The sequence below is a fragment of the Abramis brama genome (genome assembly GCF_963993115.1).
Source record: "Abramis brama genome assembly, chromosome: 18".
Lineage (NCBI taxonomy): Eukaryota > Metazoa > Chordata > Actinopteri > Cypriniformes > Leuciscidae > Abramis > Abramis brama.
Genome location: NC_139980.1, coordinates 29,572,662 through 29,591,133, shown reverse-complemented (window position 1 = coordinate 29,591,133; position 18,472 = coordinate 29,572,662). Strand labels below are relative to the sequence as shown.

The 18,472-nt window shown below is 41.1% G+C and overlaps 2 protein-coding genes across 3 annotated transcripts; both read left to right on the top strand.

Moving 5' to 3' along the window:
• The first annotated feature begins 9,298 nt into the window (after positions 1-9,298).
• LOC311069136 (protein unc-93 homolog A-like) lies at positions 9,299-15,252 on the top strand. Its single transcript, XM_084092104.1, has 8 exons — positions 9,299-9,745; positions 10,335-10,516; positions 11,659-11,888; positions 11,968-12,093; positions 12,255-12,472; positions 12,609-12,744; positions 12,832-12,963; positions 13,746-15,252. The coding sequence occupies exons 1-8, from the start codon at positions 9,647-9,649 to the stop codon at positions 13,964-13,966; spliced, it is 1,344 nt and encodes a 447-aa protein (XP_083948230.1). The 5' UTR covers positions 9,299-9,646; the 3' UTR covers positions 13,967-15,252.
• On the top strand, positions 13,770-18,373 carry ttll2 (tubulin tyrosine ligase-like family, member 2). Of its 2 annotated transcripts, XM_084092102.1 has the most exons (3): positions 13,770-13,903; positions 16,079-16,193; positions 16,399-18,373. In XM_084092102.1, exons 2-3 carry the CDS (start codon positions 16,097-16,099, stop codon positions 18,168-18,170), a joined length of 1,869 nt encoding a protein of 622 aa, XP_083948228.1. In that variant the 5' UTR covers positions 13,770-13,903; positions 16,079-16,096; the 3' UTR covers positions 18,171-18,373. The 2 variants fall into 2 exon arrangements, with proteins under 2 accessions (XP_083948228.1, XP_083948229.1); XM_084092103.1 differs by lacking the exon at positions 13,770-13,903 and having other exon boundaries at positions 16,078-16,193; positions 16,377-18,373.
• Positions 18,374-18,472: the final 99 nt, after the last annotated feature.

Here is an 18,472-nt window from a genome sequence, read left to right as displayed (position 1 = left end):
TTTTCTTTTTTTTTGTTCATTCATTTAATTTTGATTAAAATTATTAGATTAAATTATTTCTATTTTTTGTTTTGTTTTCTGACCTTTTTAATTATTTAATTTATACATTAATTTAACCAACAACAAAAAAAGAGTAATAAAGTGTACAATAAAGTACAATCAAAACCTTATATTATAATCACATTGCATTTGAATAAAGTTAAAGGTGTAATCTGCCGGTTGTCCTGCAGGTGTCCTCATAAATCTGTCTTCTTACGATGCACTTGGGGATGTACGATTACTCCAGAGCACTCGTAGATCTACGAAGATTTTCAAGTGCTGCCGAGTTCAGACTGCACGATTTTAGCCCCGATTTTGGCTCGCCGACAGGTTTTGAGAAATCGCCGACAAATGCCCGAAATCACAGGCAAATCGGTGCTCGTTCACGCGAGTGACAATCACGCAGTGTGAAAGAGCAAAGATGCGATCTGAGAGAATCACCGATGAGTCGCCGACGCCCGTGAGATATTTGGCATGCTAAATATCTGGACCTGTCGGCGATTCAAAATCCTGCTGTGTGAAAAGTGTTCTGACTGAAAACTACATCGACGATGACCGACAGCCAATGAGAGAGCAAGATACAGAGCAGCGGGGAGTTCGGGCAGGAGTTATAGACCAGAATATCAGTATTTTAATAGATATATTTACAATTATATCAAACAGAAACAAAGCACAAACATTAGCTTGACCAGCAGCAACAGCAGCACATTGCAAAATTATTTATTTACCCCCAACTCTCTTTGCAGAACACACAGTCCTTGCTCCCCTTGTCTTCCCAGCCATTTCTTCATGCATAATGTTTTTCTTTTTCTCCTTTTCGCTGCAAATCAGTGCACAGACTATTTGGATCGCAGCTTCTTGCAGGCTATAATTTTTAATAACAATTTCAGTCTCGCGCGAGAACGCGAGGTCTACGCACGCAGGATTTTGCGCTATTTCCTTATCACTTCTCGCGTGTGTTTGGTTGTGAAACGTAGTTTGCGGACCAGACAGAAGTTGTCGGCGATTCTTCCTCCTGAAAGTCATGCAGTGTGAAACCTCCTGTCGCCGATGCATCGTGCAGTGTGAACACACCAGCAACTGAATGTTACCCCAGATAGTCACGCAGTGTGAAAAGAACAGTGACCCGACTACTTTGAAAATCGTGCAGTCTGAACTCGGCTTTAAGCTACGATGCTTTTGGGAAACAGACCATAATATTAAGATCAGTCGTACGATCGTTTTTACGATCAACTTAGGCTTACGATGCTTTTGGGAAACGCAGCCCAGGAGAATAACGCGGAAGACGATCTTTTAGCCGACTAAATGCCTCAAATTTATCAGGGCTAAAGTGACGGGAACACAGCCGTGGGTCTTTAGGGAGTTGTACTCGTCCACAAGCAACTTCCCACTCTTTTCTTATTTTCTTCTCCTTTGGAAAGCAGTGGAGGCTTACATCACTCCCCTTGTTGCCTGGAAATTACAATAGGGGTGATGGTACCATTATGGGTAATGTTTTACGTGACCAATTTATTTTGGGACTTTGTGATGCAGGATTGCGTAGGGAACTTCGGGGTATGGTTAGAGGAGCCCCTGATAGCTCTTTTGTAGAAGTTAAAAAAGAAGCAATTCTACGAGCAGAGGAGTTTGGGGAGGTAAGGCAAGCAGTAGCTGCAACAGTACAGTTGAAGCCAGCCCCAGATACAACAAAATTGGTTGAGGAGATTAAACAAGAAGTCTTTTTGCAGTTAAAAGGAGAAATAAAGGGAATGGTTGCTGGAATGATTAAAGAAGTTTGTGAAGGAGTACAGCACTTATTGCCTAGTAGTGATAATGCAAGACCTAGGTATGAGTTAAGGAGGGGTCGAAGAAGCTCAGATCAATTTGACCAGCAGGGAAGACCTATTTGCAGACGGTGCAAACAAGCTGGGCATATTGAAAGACGTTGTGGGGCTGTAGAGGGAGGACAGGGGCCTTTAAACTTTTAGAACCCACTGTACAGGCCCAATCAGTGGGTACATTGGGTAGTGGCCAATCAGAAAAGAAAGATAATTTAATAGGACAATGCCCAGTTGTGGAGGTGGTGATACAGGGGGTTAAAACACCTTGTTTGATTGATACGGGTAACCACATTAACCGAAAGCTATTTTAAAAAATATTTTGTGACTAGAGGACCAACAGTGTACCCACCAATACAAAAGTTCAATTTGGTAGCTGCTAATGGGTTAATGATTCCATATATAGGATATATTGAGGTGGACTTGAATATATGTGGGAAAGTTATACCAAAAAGGGGAGTGTTGATTGTTAAAGACTCAAATGGATCTTTGTACCCAGGACTAATCGGCATGAATGTGATTAAGGAGTGTAGAGACTTCCTGATGACACAGACTCGGGATAGTTGTGTAGGAGAAGGTGAAGTGCAGGTTAAGGTGTGGCATCAGATGTTTTCGGTTTGTGAAGATCTGTTAAAGTTTGGTGACGAGTCAGGACAGATAAGTTCAATTTACTGGCCGCAGGGAAGACGAAAGACAATTCCAGCACAGTCAGAGGTGGTGATAGAAGCATGTGCACGTTTACGACCTGACAGGAAGGATTGTGTGGGCTTAGTAGAACCTTGTAAAGATGTATTGCCGGGCCAGTTGTTGGTAGCTAGATCACTGAGCACAGTTTCAAAGGGAAGAGTTATGGTCCGAATTCTAAATCTTTCTCCAGTTCCAGTGACTCTTTTTCAGCGCTGTCGAATAGGGCAGATTTTTGATGTTGAGTTGTGTCCAAGTCAGCAAGGAGATGTAGTGCTAAGACCATTGGATGATGAGACTGTAGAAGTGGGGGTGAGGCAGAATACGGTGCAGGATGTAGAACAAGAACAGGTGTTTCGGCCGGTGACTGTTCCTTTAGACCCACTACAATTTAGTACTGAACAACAAGAGATGATTGCTAAATTATTATCTAAGCATCAAAAGGTCTTCTCAGAACATGATGAGGATTATGGGTACACTGATAGGGTGTTGCATGTGATACCAACAAGCGATGCAGCCCCAATTAGAGAACGGTATAATAGAATTCCACCAAAATTGTATCAGGAAATGAGGGGGCTTTTGAGTAATATGCTTGAAAATGATATTATTCGAGAGAACTATAGCCCCTGGGCAGCGCCTGTAGTGCTCGTCAGAAAGAAGGACGGCACCCTTCGTTTCTGTGTAGACTACAGGAGATTGAATGGTGTTACCCATAAAGATTCTTACCCCCTCCCCAGAATTGAAGAATCATTGGCTTCATTGAAGAAATCTAGAGTTTTTTCAACATTAGATCTAGCGCATGGGTACTGGCAGGTGGGGGTGCATCCAGCTGACAAGGAGAAGACCGCCTTTGTGACCCCCATGGGGCTATATGAATTTAATCGGATGCCGATGGGGCTGTGCAATGCTCCAGGAACATTACAGAGACTGGTTGAAAGTTGCTTAGGTGACCAAAATTTTGAAACATTGTTGCTCTATTTGGATGATATAATTGTCTTCTCCCCTTCTTTTGAGGCCCACATTGCCCACCTGGACTTGGTTTACAGTCGCTTGGAGAACTTTGGCTTGAAAGTGAAACCTACTAAGTGCTTTCTCTTCCAGAATGAAGTCCATTATCTAGGACATGTGATTGCAGAAGGAGGGGTGTCACCAGACCCAGAGAAGTTGCGAGCAGTGGAGACCTGGTCAACTCCTCAGAATATCACCCAGCTGCGTGCTTTCCTGGGCTTAGCAGGTTATTATAGACGTTTTGTTAATAACTTTGCCCAAATTGCAGCACCCCTGAACTCTATGATGTGGGGGACATCAAAACGACGCACCCGACCGGCCAGAGGTAAACAAGACTGCTGGGTACGGGGAGAGGCACAGGACATGGCATTTAAAAACTTAAAGGAGAATCTCCTACAAGCACCCATACTGGCTTATGCAGACTTTCAGTTGCCATTTCTGTTGTACACTGATGCCAGTCAGACAGGCTTGGGGGCAGTGCTGGCACAGGTGCAAGAGGGAAAGGAGAGGGTGATCGCCTATGCAAGCAGAAGCCTTCGTCCAGCAGAAAGAAATGATAAAAACTACAGCTCCTTCAAACTAGAACTGTTGGCGTTGAAATGGGCTATAGTGGAAAAGTTTCGGGAATATCTTGCTGTGTCTCCCTTTACTGTTTTCACAGAAAACAATCCACTAGCTCACCTGAATATGGCAAATCTGGGTGCAGTGGAACAGCGATGGGCGGCCCAGCTTGCAGGATTTCAGTTTGAGGTGCGATACAGACCGGGGTGGACAAATGGAAATGCTGACGCCCTCTCCAGGTGGCCTGTGAATGAGACCTCTGCCAGGACTATAGAGGATGGGATTGCCCCATGTGGTGAGGGTGGCTATGTAGCATCTGCAGTGGTCCATGCCTGTGTCCACGCTTTTGTTCCAGTGGTTGAAGAGGTCATACTGGAGGAGGGTCAAAAGATGGATGCAGGGGCAGAAATAAATGAAGATCGAGTTGGCCCCAGCCTGCTGGCCGAGTGGGTGAGTGCACAGCGGGGTTGTCCAGTGGTGTCACGACTGTGTGTCTATATGGACAGAGGAAGAGGGCCCGTTCCAAAAGAGCGAGCAGCTGAAGACCGGCCTACCCAAGTGCTGCTACGACAGTGGGCCCGTCTCTGCGTGGATCAAGGACTGCTGTGCAGGGAGGTATGTGACCCAAAGACATTTGACAAATGGAAACAAGTAATTGTACCTCAGTGTCTGCAGAATCAAGTTCTGGGATGGGTGCATGACCGTGCAGGACACCTGGGCGTGGAAAAGACTCTGGGCTTGGCCCGTCTACGTTTCTTCTGGCCAGGTCTGGCGCGAGGAGTGGAGGAGTGGTGCCGCCAATGTGTCCGCTGCAATCTCCATAAGACTCCAGCCAATAAAGTAAGTGCCCCCCTTGTTGCTATACAATCAGAATACCCTCTCCAGATTGTTTCTGTGGACTTTCTGTCATTGGAGCCTGCACGCAGTGGAATGTGCAATATTTTAGTAATGATGGATCACTTCACTCGCTATGCAGTCGCAGTGCCAACACTGGACCAAACAGCAGTGACAACCGCCAGAGTGTTGTGGGGACACTTTATACAGCCCTTTGGGGGGTTTGATCAACTGCACTCCGACCAAGGCCCCAATTTTGAATCAAAAGTCATCAAAGAATTATGTTCATTGTACAACATCCATAAGTCGCATACCACTCCCTATCACCCAGCAGGAAATGGACAATGTGAGCGTTTTAATCGGACATTGCTGAGTATGTTGGGGACATTAAGGGATGACCAGAAGGAGAACTGGGATCAGCATGTGGCGGAGTTGGTACAGGCGTACAATAATTCACCCCATCCCTCTATCGGATATACCCCTTATTTCTTAATGTTTGGCCGACATGCGAAATTGCCCATTGATGTGATGCTGGGCCGGGGAAATGAATTCTCAGGCACCGCTGGCAGCTGGGTGCACCACCACCATGAAAAACTAGCGACTGCCTATAATCAAGCCAGAAAGCAAGTTCAGAAGGCTCAAGTTCATCAAAAGAGGGGGTTTGACCGTAGGGTCAAGGGGGAACCGTTGTTGGCGGGTCAGAGAGTCATGGTATTAAATAAGAGAGCCAGGGGGCAGGGTAAATTGGACGATAAATGGGAACGGAATGTATATATAGTTACATCACAACCTAATCTTGATATTCCCGTTTATGTGGTTAAGAGGGAGAGGGGTGATGGTGGCGAGAGAGTGTTGCACCGCAATATGTTAAGCCCATGTAAGTTTGAAATGTCCTTGCCCTTAGAGGAGAGAGAAAAAGAGGTTTTACATTCTAATTCTGGTGTTAATCCCATGAACAGTAATTGGTGTGTGTATCCTTGGGTGGGGGGCTGTCTTACAGGTCGGCCGGGACCCACACAGAAGGATGGAGAGACTGTTTGTAATGTGGACATTGAGGAAGCAACATTACAGACCCCACAGGAGGAAAGCCCCTCTTGTTTGAACACTTTACCGGTCAAATGTTCCGCATCCAGACGGTCCACTCGGGCCACGAGGGGCCTGTTGCCTCAACGTTATAGAATGTGAGATATTCGAGTAGGAATGTGCGGACACATTTACAGTAGGGGGGGCGGATGTAAGCTGCTCATCCTCAAATAAGGGGAGTTGCAATACTGAGAGTGTCCACCGTGTTTCCTCATGACGCGCTGGGGAAAAGAAACACCTGTGTGGCATTAGTAATTAGAGGGAAACATTATAAATGTATGATGTATTGGTTGTTTGGGGGGGTTTTGCTGGTTGTTGCTGCTGAGTTCCTTGCCAAAGCTGCCGTGACGGGACGTGGGTTTAAGATTGTTGCGCGAACCGTGCGAATCGATCGCGAGGGATATTTTGCTGGGGTTTTCCCCGTTTAAGTTTGGCGGCCGCCGTTGAGTTCCCTGAACGCGAAACCCACGTCCGGTAGCGGGTAAGAAAGCCAGCAGTACATTTTCCTTTTATTATTGTATTGGGTATTAATGTATGTCCTTGCTGTGTTTGCCGGGGAGGCCCTGATGTATGTGTGAACCAGGGACGTGCGGTCAGGGTAGGCAGGGTAGGCAGTGCCTCACCAAAGGAAATGTTGACATTACATTTATTAATTCCAAGAACTTTATTAATTCACCACATTATGATTTATTTTATTCCAAATATTAATTTTTGTAACAAAAATTCTCAGGAATACACATATAATATACTAATTTTGCCATTGTTTGCTCCTAAAACCATTGTTTCATGCAGGAAATTCAAGGCCATGGCCATTGAGGCAGAGGTTAGCAGTGCCTATTTGGTCCATAGAACGTAGTTTACGTAGGTTTGCGCATGCGCAGTCAGTTCTCATGCTGTCTTGAATTATCAACATTGAGGCAGAGACCGAGCTTGCTTCATGTCACGTGATCCACTCACTCTCACTCAATCCGCGCTTCCCGATCTAGCGGCGCCTAGCGTTGGCTGTCAACAGGCCCGGGGTGGGTAATCGGGAGAATTCCCGGTGGGCCGCTTCACTTTTGGGCCGGTCGAGGATTTTTTTTTCCACATTTGTCACGTTAGTTACATTAGGCTACACACGTTCCGCATTCTGACACCGCAGCGCGCAGCCTCTGCATAGGTTGTACCATGTGAGGGAGTTCTCCCCTCCCCTCCTATAGAGTTGGTTGGGTCCATAGCCCGTCTTTTCCAAAACGTTTTCTCAGGTAACTACCGCGGCACCGCCGGCGCCTACCGATAGCTGGGCCGGCCCGGTAGCTATGCGTCAGGGAGGATGGATGGGAGGAAGAGACCTGGGTAGGGCTGCACCAGTCGTTCGTAAGTTCTTTCTTAAATTGGAACGTAAAGTCCACACTAGAGGCTTAGTAACTACTAGCTAGTTTGTAACTAACTCTGAACTTTATTCCGTTGCACCATTTGTTCGTAAGGCAGAACATAGCTAGTAGGTCGTAAGCTCTCCGTAAAGTAATGCGTAGTCGCATAATATGACGTTTAGCCTCGATGATCCAATAGCAGCCTTCAAATACGTGAGCAGATGTTGTGTTGAAATGCTGTGAATTTCAGTTTATCCTTCATTCTTTTGCCTCACGTTACTAACGGTAAAAATAAGTTTCCATTAAATACGATACTTGATCATGAATAGCATAAGTGTTTTTATATGTAAATAACATTCAGAAACTGTATTTTAAATGAAATGAATAAGGATCAATAAATAAATATTGATGCAAAAAGCATAAGAAATTACGTTTATTGATTATGACTGATATTTGACATTCACAACATGGACCGATGCGCACGGCGGCGCGCTGTTTAGGACGGGTTCGTGTTAAAGAGCCGCTATCAAGGTAATCTTTTCACATAATGTTCTCTCTCTTAAAATGTAAGCGAGTGTAAATGTCAGCATTATCATATATGTCTAAAGAATTTAAGTCTGTCAGGTAAAAGAAGAGCTTATTGATGCAGTTCAGTCTGTCTAATATTTTATTCCAACCGTTACTCCTGATCGGAGGCTGCCGTAAATATTTAGTTTATACGTAGAGTTACGCTTCAACTAAGTTTAATGGTGCAACGCAAAAATATTTAGAAGTGCGTAAGTCATAACTTAGTGTCCATTTACGTCAAAACTAGGCTAAGTTATAACTTACGCACAGCTGGTGCAACCGGCCCCAGTAGCCTAACTATATGTTTTATAATTACAAGTTTGTGTAATTTGGGTTACTGTAGCCAGTGACATTTCATTATTTGTATTTTATGGCATTGTACATTTTTTGTTTTTATTTGAAGGCTGAGGCTTCATTAATAAACACAACCCCAATTATCATCATTGGTTTTGAGATGTTACTTGCTGTGAATACCTGTCTGTCAGTACAGTATTGTGGCATAGTATCAGGACATCCTGGCTAGTGTCTGTCCCACACGGCTAGAGGCGAATGGCCGGATGATGGGCCTATTTGGGAGAAAGTCCAGGGCTGTTTTTTAGCCCCAGTCCGTCCCTGCACACAAGTCTTGTACGTGACCATTTAGTACAGTTATAGGCATCTAAATATGTATATACCCTCAGTTTCTCTTTACCTTCGGTTTCTCTATCGGGTAGGTGTAGAAGTCAGGCCACTCAACCGGAGGTAACGTTAGCGTTAACGGTAATCCAGTCAGATCGTCCAGCCATTGAATGAGCGTGTATGCCGGTGTCCAGCCAATCTGGGATGTCCGTTAAAATTAACTTTTGCAAATAAAAATCGCGGACCTGGACAGTGAGTGACCTTGCACATTAAGATAAAATCGGATTTTCTACAGTCATTGTTAAAAAACAAGCTAACAAAACTTGCACAATGCACACTAACGTAGTGAAGCGGCCAGAACGATCGTTCTGCCTCTGACGAAAATGTATTTATTCAATGTTGTCTACATTATATTGCATCTGCAGATGCATTGTTAACTTTTGTAAAGATAGCCATTAACTTTTAAATGCATCATTATATTCATATTGCAAGCACACGAGTCTCCGCATGAAAGACCCACGACTGGCAGATAAACGTGCAAATACATTTCTCTCCGAAACGGTAGGAAATTAAATTAGATTGAATGGAGGATTTTAACTGTGACAAGATGATTGACAGGGCAGTTTGCGGTGACAGATGCACGCGACAGATCTGTCCGTTAAGTATGGCCCAAAGCTTGCCTACTCTTTTGCTACACACTCAAAAGTATGTACTTTTTCTTCACAAAAAAAGTACATACTTTTAGGGCGTAGTATAAGTAGGCGAATTGGGACCTGGGACGCAGCACATGTTTACCAACTGAAGGGGTCTATACCAGAATGCAGTGCGCGCTCAAAAATAATGTCTGCCTTCATAGTTCAGATTCTGTAAAACAACGTGAGGATTTTTTTTAAAGAACGAAAAAGTTGTATGTATTGTATGCTTTTTGATTGCATTACACTGAACTTTGTCCTAGATGATGTTCAGCCTTTGCTATACTAGTTCAGTGTGAATTCCAATTCAGTTTAGAATCAGTTTCGTTTTGACACGTGGCACATTCATTGGAGGAATTCCTTCTTCTTGAAGCATTTACAGGATTTCAAAATGAAAAAATGTATGAGCCGAACCACCAAAAATGTCCTTGTGGTTTCTTTTGGATTTTTGCTCTTATTCACAGCATATGGAGGGCTGCAGAGTTTACAGGTAACTAATATAAATCAGAGATCATAGATTGTGTTGCATTTTTTATTTGTATGTCGCTTTGGACTGCGTTTGATAATGATGTCTAATAAATTATGTAAAAATCTTTTTGTTGACATTACTCATAATCAAACTCTTGCAGTACAGCGTCAGTGTAATTTTCATAACCAAATAGAAATTGAGCTCTAAATTAGCATGATGTTAGATGACAGCATAGGTTATACTGTATATATAAAATAAATAAAATTCAACATATTTTTACTTAAATATGTACTCATAGACCTAATTATAATTGAAATATGATTATTTGTAGAAAAGGTGCAAAGTATAGTTCATTTTTTTCAACATCCATTTACTAAAGAGGAAGTTTGGGTGCATGGGAAATAAAATTCATAACAGTGAAACTATGGTACATTTTACACAAATTATTAATAATTTATGAAAACAATTTATGATTGATTTAAAGCATTTTTTATCTTTAAAATCATCTAAAGGGACAGAACAGTTGAAGAAACTCTGACATCGCTTTGTGTATCTTGGTATTGATTTGTGGATGTATTTATATTGACAGAAGCATGTTTGTATGTTACAGAGCAGTCTCAATGCTGAGGATGGAATGGGCGTTATATCGCTCAGCGTCATCTATGGAGCCATCATTTTGTCCTCAATGTTTCTGCCCCCAATAATGATCAAAAATCTGGGCTGTAAATGGACCATCGTCATTTCAATGGGTTGCTATGTGGCATATTCGTTTGGAAACCTTGCGCCAGGCTGGTGCGTGTATTTCTCCACCTTTTGTACTTGCTGATCTGTTGAATAATATACACAAATACTTAATGTAAGTGTTTAGTTTTAAGATAAAATGTGAGAGACCGTTTCAAATCCCAGACATGACAAGACTATTATGTGTGAGATACAAGACAGAGCTTAAAGGGATAGTTCACCCAAAAATGAAAATTCTTTCATTAATTACTCACTCTCATGTCGTTCACACGACATCTGCTCTCGCGTCAGCACAACACGCATGTGTCGGTGCTTTTGTGAATGTGCGTTGTACATTAATATTTTGTAAATAAAGTGGTAAATTATGTTTTTTTGCGCAAACAATGCACTCACATCGCTCCATAAAACTGAGTTTAAACCATTTGGGTCACATGGATTACTTTAATAATGTTTTTATACCTTTCTGGGGCTTGAAAGTGGAAGTTAACTGTCAATGGAGGAACAGAAAGCTCTCAGATTTCATTAATAACATCTTTATTGGATTTCTGAAGATGAACACAAGTCTTGCATGTTTGGAACGACATGAGGGTGAGTAGATAATGACAGAATTAAAAATTTGGGTAAAACCATCATAAAAGTGGTCCATATGACTTGTTATGGAAGGGTTATGGAAGCTAGCACAAAATGTATGAAAAAAAATATATATATTTAAACTGTTCAGAAGTTTGGGGCTAGTAGGATTTTTTTAATGTTTTTGAAAAAAGTATCTTACCAAGGCTGTATTTATTTGATCCAAAAATACAGTATACAGTAATATTGCAAAAAAAAATTACAAAAATTACAAAAATATTACTAAAACTAAGAACTGTTTTCTATTTTTCATTTATTCGTGTTATTATCAAAACTGAATTTTCAGCATCATTACTCCAGTCTTCAGTGTCACATAATCCTTCAGAAATCATTATGATATGATGATTTGCTGCTCCTGAAACATTTCATATTATTATCAATGTTGAATGATGAATGATTTTTGTAAAAACCGTGATACATATATTGATACACTTTAATGAATAACAATTCAAAATCTATTTTTTTGTAACATTATTAATGTCTTTACTATAATTTTTGGCCATTTTAATGAATTCCTAAGATAACAAATTACTGAAGTCTATGAAATCATTTTGTTTCTGCAGGGCAAGTCTGATGATCACTTCTGCCATTCTAGGTATGGGAGGTTCTCCGCTGTGGTCTGCAAAATGCACCTATCTCACAATTAGTGGAAACATGCGTGGCCAGAAAATCAACAAGAAAGGCCAGGATCTCATAAACCAATATTTTGGCATTTTTTTCTTCATTTTTCAGTCTTCTGGGGTATGGGGAAACCTCATGTCATCTCTCATATTTGGCCAGGACTCTAACATAGGTACAGTTGAATTAAATACTTTGCCAGCGTCTCTGTATTTTGGTGACTGTAAATGCACTGAGCGTCTATCCGTTTCTAGTCGAAGTCCCCGAGGAGAACCTGCAGTTCTGTGGTGTGGCAACATGCCTTGACAATTTCACCATCATTGGAAACTCAACCCGTCCAGCAAGACACTTAGTAAACACACTACTAGGCTGCTACATTGGTAGGACATTACTTTTTTTTTTTGTATGCTTGTATAGTGAGCTGTTGAAATAAGACTTCATTAATATTATCTATTAGAATATTCAGCACTGTGTGTAGGCAACTAATTTTCATTATTCTTTGAAGGTCCATTAATAACCTAGTGTTTCCTGGTCTATGCAGGTGTGGGGGTTCTGGCCATGATTTTTGTGGCAGTGTTCTTGGACAACATAGACCAAGGTCTGGCCAAAGAATTTCGAAAAAACAAGGGCAACGAATCTTTCTGCAGCACCTTTCTGGCTACCTTCAAGCTCTTGAAAGATCCCAGATTGTTGCTGCTCATCCCATTGACCATGTACAGTGGGTTCGAGCAAAGTTTCCTCTCTGGCGAATTCACAAAGGTACCTAACCAAATACAGACTGGGGCAGAGTCAAAAAATAAAGGGGGCTTGGGAAACAATGCCACCAGAATTAATGGGAATTTCTAATTCATTCTCATGGAATATGAGCATGTGTTTGTGATCCTCTTTCCCGCAGAACTATGTGACTTGTGCGTTAGGAATACATTATGTTGGCTTTGTGATGATCTGTTTCGCTGCTACCAACTCCCTGTGCTCATTTGCGTTTGGGAGACTGGCTAAATACACTGGAAGAATCCCCCTCTTTTGTTTGGGTAATACATGAACAGGTTGACATATGGTTTAAGGTTAAATATTGTCTCTAGAATTGATGCTCATACTGTCTTACTACACTTTCACAGCTGCACTGACAAACCTGGGCTGTTTTGTGGGTCTTTTGTACTGGGAGCCTCATCCAAACCAGCTGCCTGTGTTCTTCATGATTCCGGCCCTCTGGGGCATGGCAGACGCTGTGTGGCAAACACAAACCAATGGTGAGTGCTTCATACTGCATCCTACCTAGTTACCTACTGTATACAGTCAAGTTATTGTTATGATTATTAAAGGGTTAGCTCACCCAAAAATGTACTCATAATAACTCGTACCACCTTTAGGGGTAAATATGCAATACTCCTTTAGGGTGCATGACCATTATGTTCCACCCTCAAGCCATCCTTAGTGTTTATGACTTTCTTTTTTCAGCTGAACACAATCAGAGTTATATTAAAAATATCCTGGCTCTGAATGGCAGTGAATGGTACCTTTTTTTTTTAAGCCCAAAAAAGCACTTCCATCCATCATAAAAGTAATCCATACAACTCCAGTGGGTTAATAAAGGCCTTCTGAAGCAAAGCAAATGCATTTTTGTAAGGAAAATATCCATAATTATAACTTTATAAACTGTAATCATCACCAGCTTCCGGAAACGGCCGGCACCAGAGAGTCTAGTTCCGGCGTAGGATGGTATATGACGTAGGATGTAGGAGTGGAGTAGCGTAAACATTTCTCTTTAAAAATTTGTGACCGGTGTTTTGTTTTGCTCTATCCTCTGCGCTTCCGCATTCGTCAATATGTCATGCGTCATTTAAAAAAAAAAAGAATACTTTATTATTATTACTATTATTATTACTTAACATTAATTCAAAAATGCTTCCACAAATGTTTAATGTGTTTTATATTTGTTGTATTGCATTTTATGGTATTCAAGTTCACATTATGTTGTTAATTTCTAAATATTTTATAGTTATTTATTATACTGTGTATTTTTTGATTGCAGCACTTTATGGAATTATCTTTGCTGAGAACAAAGAAGCAGCATTTGCCAACTACCGCATGTGGGAGTCCCTTGGTTTTGTCATAGCCTTTGCTTACAGCACATTCATCTGCCTGTCCACCAAGATCTACATTGCTTTGGCTGTTCTGGCCCTTACCATGGTAACTTACCTTTACGTTGAGTACGAGGAGTACAGGCATAATAGCCTGACCTCAAATAATTGAACAATAAAGATATTATTGGCCAGACACAAATGTAAATAGATTTTGGTTGATATTTTTGTTGTTGTCTTTCAGAGATTATTTTTACAGTAGTTTGTACAATGTTGATGTAGCATATAAATATTTTGATAAATCTTCTTTATAACTGTACAAAGGCAAATCGTTTCTTTTTGTGTTTTTATGATTCTGTTTACCTCATTTTTACACTAAGTGCAACAGATAGAATGCTCATGTTAAATGTGAACATGTCTGGTTACATTTGGCACTCAAGGGCTTGGTTTAACCTTAGTTCAATAAGGACATTTAAGTAGCTTTTTATAAACGTGCCTTAGAAAAAAACATTACCGGTGTGCATCTTGAGACAAAACAATGGCACAGATATATATTTTAAGATGTCAGTGCAAGTTGCTTTCAGTTAAAACAGCTCAAACATGCATTTTAGTCAAAGACTAGCTTAAGTCTTGTCTGTGAAACCAGGGGGAAAGTATTTGGTTGATTAGGAGATCATATGAAAATATTATCATAAAGTAGGCTTTTTTTACTGATTTTGGGATATATGTCTATATGGAGTAAATAAGCTGTTTTCCCCCACATAAAACATGACGTTAAATTAAATTACACCAGCATCACTGTGCTGAGTCAATGATCAAAGTTGATTCTCATCAAATCATGATTCTCATACAAGATAATCTTTACAGCTTTTATCAGTTATGGCTAAAGGGTGTTTCTTCCTGAGATACTCATATAGATAGTCTGTGTGAGTCATCATGAAACTTAAAAAAAGAAGAAGAAGAAGAAAAGAATAATTTGCAGATGTAACTCTTCCGGAAGCTCAAATGGTGTTTCAAACTTTGTATGCATTATAGCAATGGCTATTACTTTTATTAAAGGCAAAATGCTGAAAATGAGAAGTGAAACAATGTAACAATGAATCAGAATAACAGAAGAAAGAAACTCATACAGGTTTGGAACAACTTGAGGGCGAGTAAATGATGAAATAATTTTTATTTTTTGGGTGAGCTATTCCTTTAAGCAGAGAGTAGCCTATTTTACATGACATTCTACCTACAATTGTAGTTACCATGACAGGAGTTAATTCATTCCCCAATATACAAACAGCAGGACTATCAAATTCTGTACGCGGTCGGCTGCTATGAAGGCTGTAATGTAACTCAGTGTTTTCAAATGTGCTTTCTCCCTTTTGGTAAATATAAACTAATGCTATGGTTTATGGTATATAGCATGGCCTGCACACTAATGCACAATATATGTAGCCTATACTACTACAGATCAACGCACTATTGCAGCTACACTGTTTTGCATTGTAACCAGTAGATGAGCATTCTCACTGAAAATAAACTCTCTCGGGCCTCTATTGGTGCATTTTGATCCCCAGTAGGTGGCAGTGTTTTCTTTTTGTCGGATCTGAGGAGAGAGAGAGAGAGAGAGAGAGAGAGAGAGAGAGAGAGAGAGAGAGAGCAATAATAACGTCAATCGCTCATCACTTTGCCTAAACTGTAACGCTATTAGGTCTACGTTTCGACTTCACTTAAAATGTGTTATATGGTTGCCCATTTCATTTAGGCCTACATAATAACATTTTAATATTTTGTCAATTACTGACATTTTTGAAATGCTTACAAAATACACTAGCCTAATCTTTACACAGCACAAGTGTAGCTATTAGTTAAAGTGTATTCGATTTAGACCTTCGAAACATATTTTTAGACAGATAAATAGCCTAATATGCAAACAAAAAAAAATACGTTTGGAAAATATATATTTTAAATTGTATTATTAGTATTATTATAAAACACAAAAAATACAGAATGACAATATATTAGCCTATATGCCAGGGAGCAAGAAAATAATGAAGGCTACCTTATTAAAGGATTCACAGTTTTCAGTAGAAGAATCAGAAATCAGATACACCGTATAAGAAAAAGGTTGAAGAAAGGCTTACTCTTACTAAATTTACACTTGTGTATAAAATATTTAGCCAAGTTTGGAAAAAAATTTGATGTCGCTTATTGACGCATGGTGACGTCACCTGCTCTGACCGCGCAACATAACACTCGCATGTCAGCAGCTCACATGGCGCGCTTTCATTCAAAGGTTTCCTAGCAACGAAAGATGACCAGAGCAGAGGACACAAAAGGAGCCACAACCACAACCTGTCTGACAGGAGCTCTGAGTGTAGAGGATCTCCCAGACAACAAAGCTCGGGCAGGTAAGAGTGATTTATATACTCTACACTCGGTGAAAACTAAAACTATATATTTTATAATGTGATAATTTCACAGTTAATCTCCCAAATTAATGTAGAAACAACATAAAGACAGTTTTATAAATGAAGGCCAGTATTACTGATATTAATACAGCTACTGGATTTCTCCTATTTCCCATAATTCAGAGAATTGTCTGATTTCTTGGAGGTTCTGGGATCTTCTCTATGGCCGAAAAGGAACGTGGTTTTGCTCCTCTGGTGTTCCGACTGCATGGGGGAGCTCCGCTGGTGGTGCGTGAGGTTCTGCTGGAGCGAGGATGGGAGGAGTATGATGAAGACGAGCAGGAGGAAGGAGACTGGAACCTCTACTGGAGATCCTCTGGCTTCCGAAACTCAGACTACAAAAACATCCTGCCCTGGCAGAGACTGAACCACCATCTCAAAATGACCCACATTACACACAAGGACTATCTAGCACGACATTTGAGAAGAATGAAGAGCGCTTTCGGCACAGCCTTGTATGACTTCAGCCCTGCGGCTTTCATACTGCCAAACGAATACACAAAGTTTCTAGGGGTGTACACTAAGAATCGCACCACTGATGGAGGGAAGTCTTGCTACTGGATTTGTAAGCCTGTTCACCTGTCGAGAGGAAGAGGTATATTTCTGTTTAAAGATATCAAGGACTTGGTCTACGACTCTTCGGTAATCATACAAAGATACATCAGCAACCCGCTTCTCATTTCAGGCTACAAGTTTGATCTCCGCATTTACGTTTGCGTAAAGAGCTTCTGTCCTCTTGTGATTTACATGCACCAGGAAGGCCTAGTGCGTTTCGCGACTGAAAAGTACACCCTTGCTTCTTTAGACAACCTATACTCTCACCTGACGAACACCAGCATCAATAAGTTCGGATTGTGCTACGCCATGGACAAAGAGCGAGTTGGCCGAGGATGCAAGTGGACAATGAGCAAATTCCGCAGCTTTCTTCACAAACAAGATGTAAACGAACTTCTCCTTTGGCACAGGATCAGCAATATCATCACGTTGACTTTGCTCGCAGCCGTTCCTTGCATTCCCTCCAACCCCAATTGTCTGGAACTGTTAGGGTTTGACATCCTCATCGACTCCAGCTACAAACCGTGGCTTCTGGAAGTCAACCACAGTCCGGCGCTTTCATTAGACTGCCCTGCTGATGTAACTGTCAAGAAAGGGCTGATCAATGATATAATCGACCTGATGAATTACAGGATGATGGATGGTTTCAGACAGAAGGAAGACCTCAGAAAGAGATATACAAGATCAGGTAAATGGTATTTACAGCCAAAAATGCCTCTGCTACCCAAAACTTTGCATGCTACTCCATCAGGCAAGAGAAGCTGGAATCAGTCTATCTCAACCTCTTCAAGTTCTCAGGACACTGTGTTGTGTTCTGTGGATGATTGTGCTAGAAATAACAGCAGGTATGCTTCTCGCCCCGTTCACCCCAATTCAAAATCCAGTGGACATGAAAAGGCTCCACAGAAGCTGGAGGAAATTAACGTTGAGGTGGATTCTGATACCCTAAAACTCACAACGCTTAACAGTACGAGGCAGTCTCACAGAAATACACCATCTTCCATATTCAAGTTGCCTTCTCTTCACATACATAAACTCAAATCCCCAACCATCCCATGGAACCGCAGGACTCAGGACAGAGACATCCCTCCTTGTCGTGTTGGAGACTTCATACTGACGTTTCCCTTTAATGAGGCTACGTGGAAAGCCTCTCAGGACCAAGTGGATGTTAAGGCTATTGTGAATGAGGTCCGTAAACTCACGAAAAGACTGGGATCTTCCTTTAACGAAAAAAAGAGGACAAAGGCGGACAGCAGTCAGAGTTGTAATGCTGTCAGGGACAAATTTGAGTCTCTGCTTTGGGGGCCAAAAGATCCACCTCTTCTCAGCGAATGCTACTCCTCAAATTCAGAACCTAAGTAAAATGGTTTAAGCAGGCCTATTTTTTTCAACGATTTTTAATCTCTTACAAGACAAGACAATTGGGAAGAGCATATATATCGCACTTGCCCATATAATAATAGCTTTTTTACTAATTTAGACAGAATTTTCTTTTTGCCTTATACATCTTTGACATGTTAGCAATTGTTACATATGACAATTAAACTCACTTGTGTATTTTTTAATGTTTTCTTTTAATGCTCACCAAGGCTGCATTTAGTAATGCAAAAATACAGTAAAACACTAATATTATGAACTATTATTACAATTTAAAAGAACTGTAG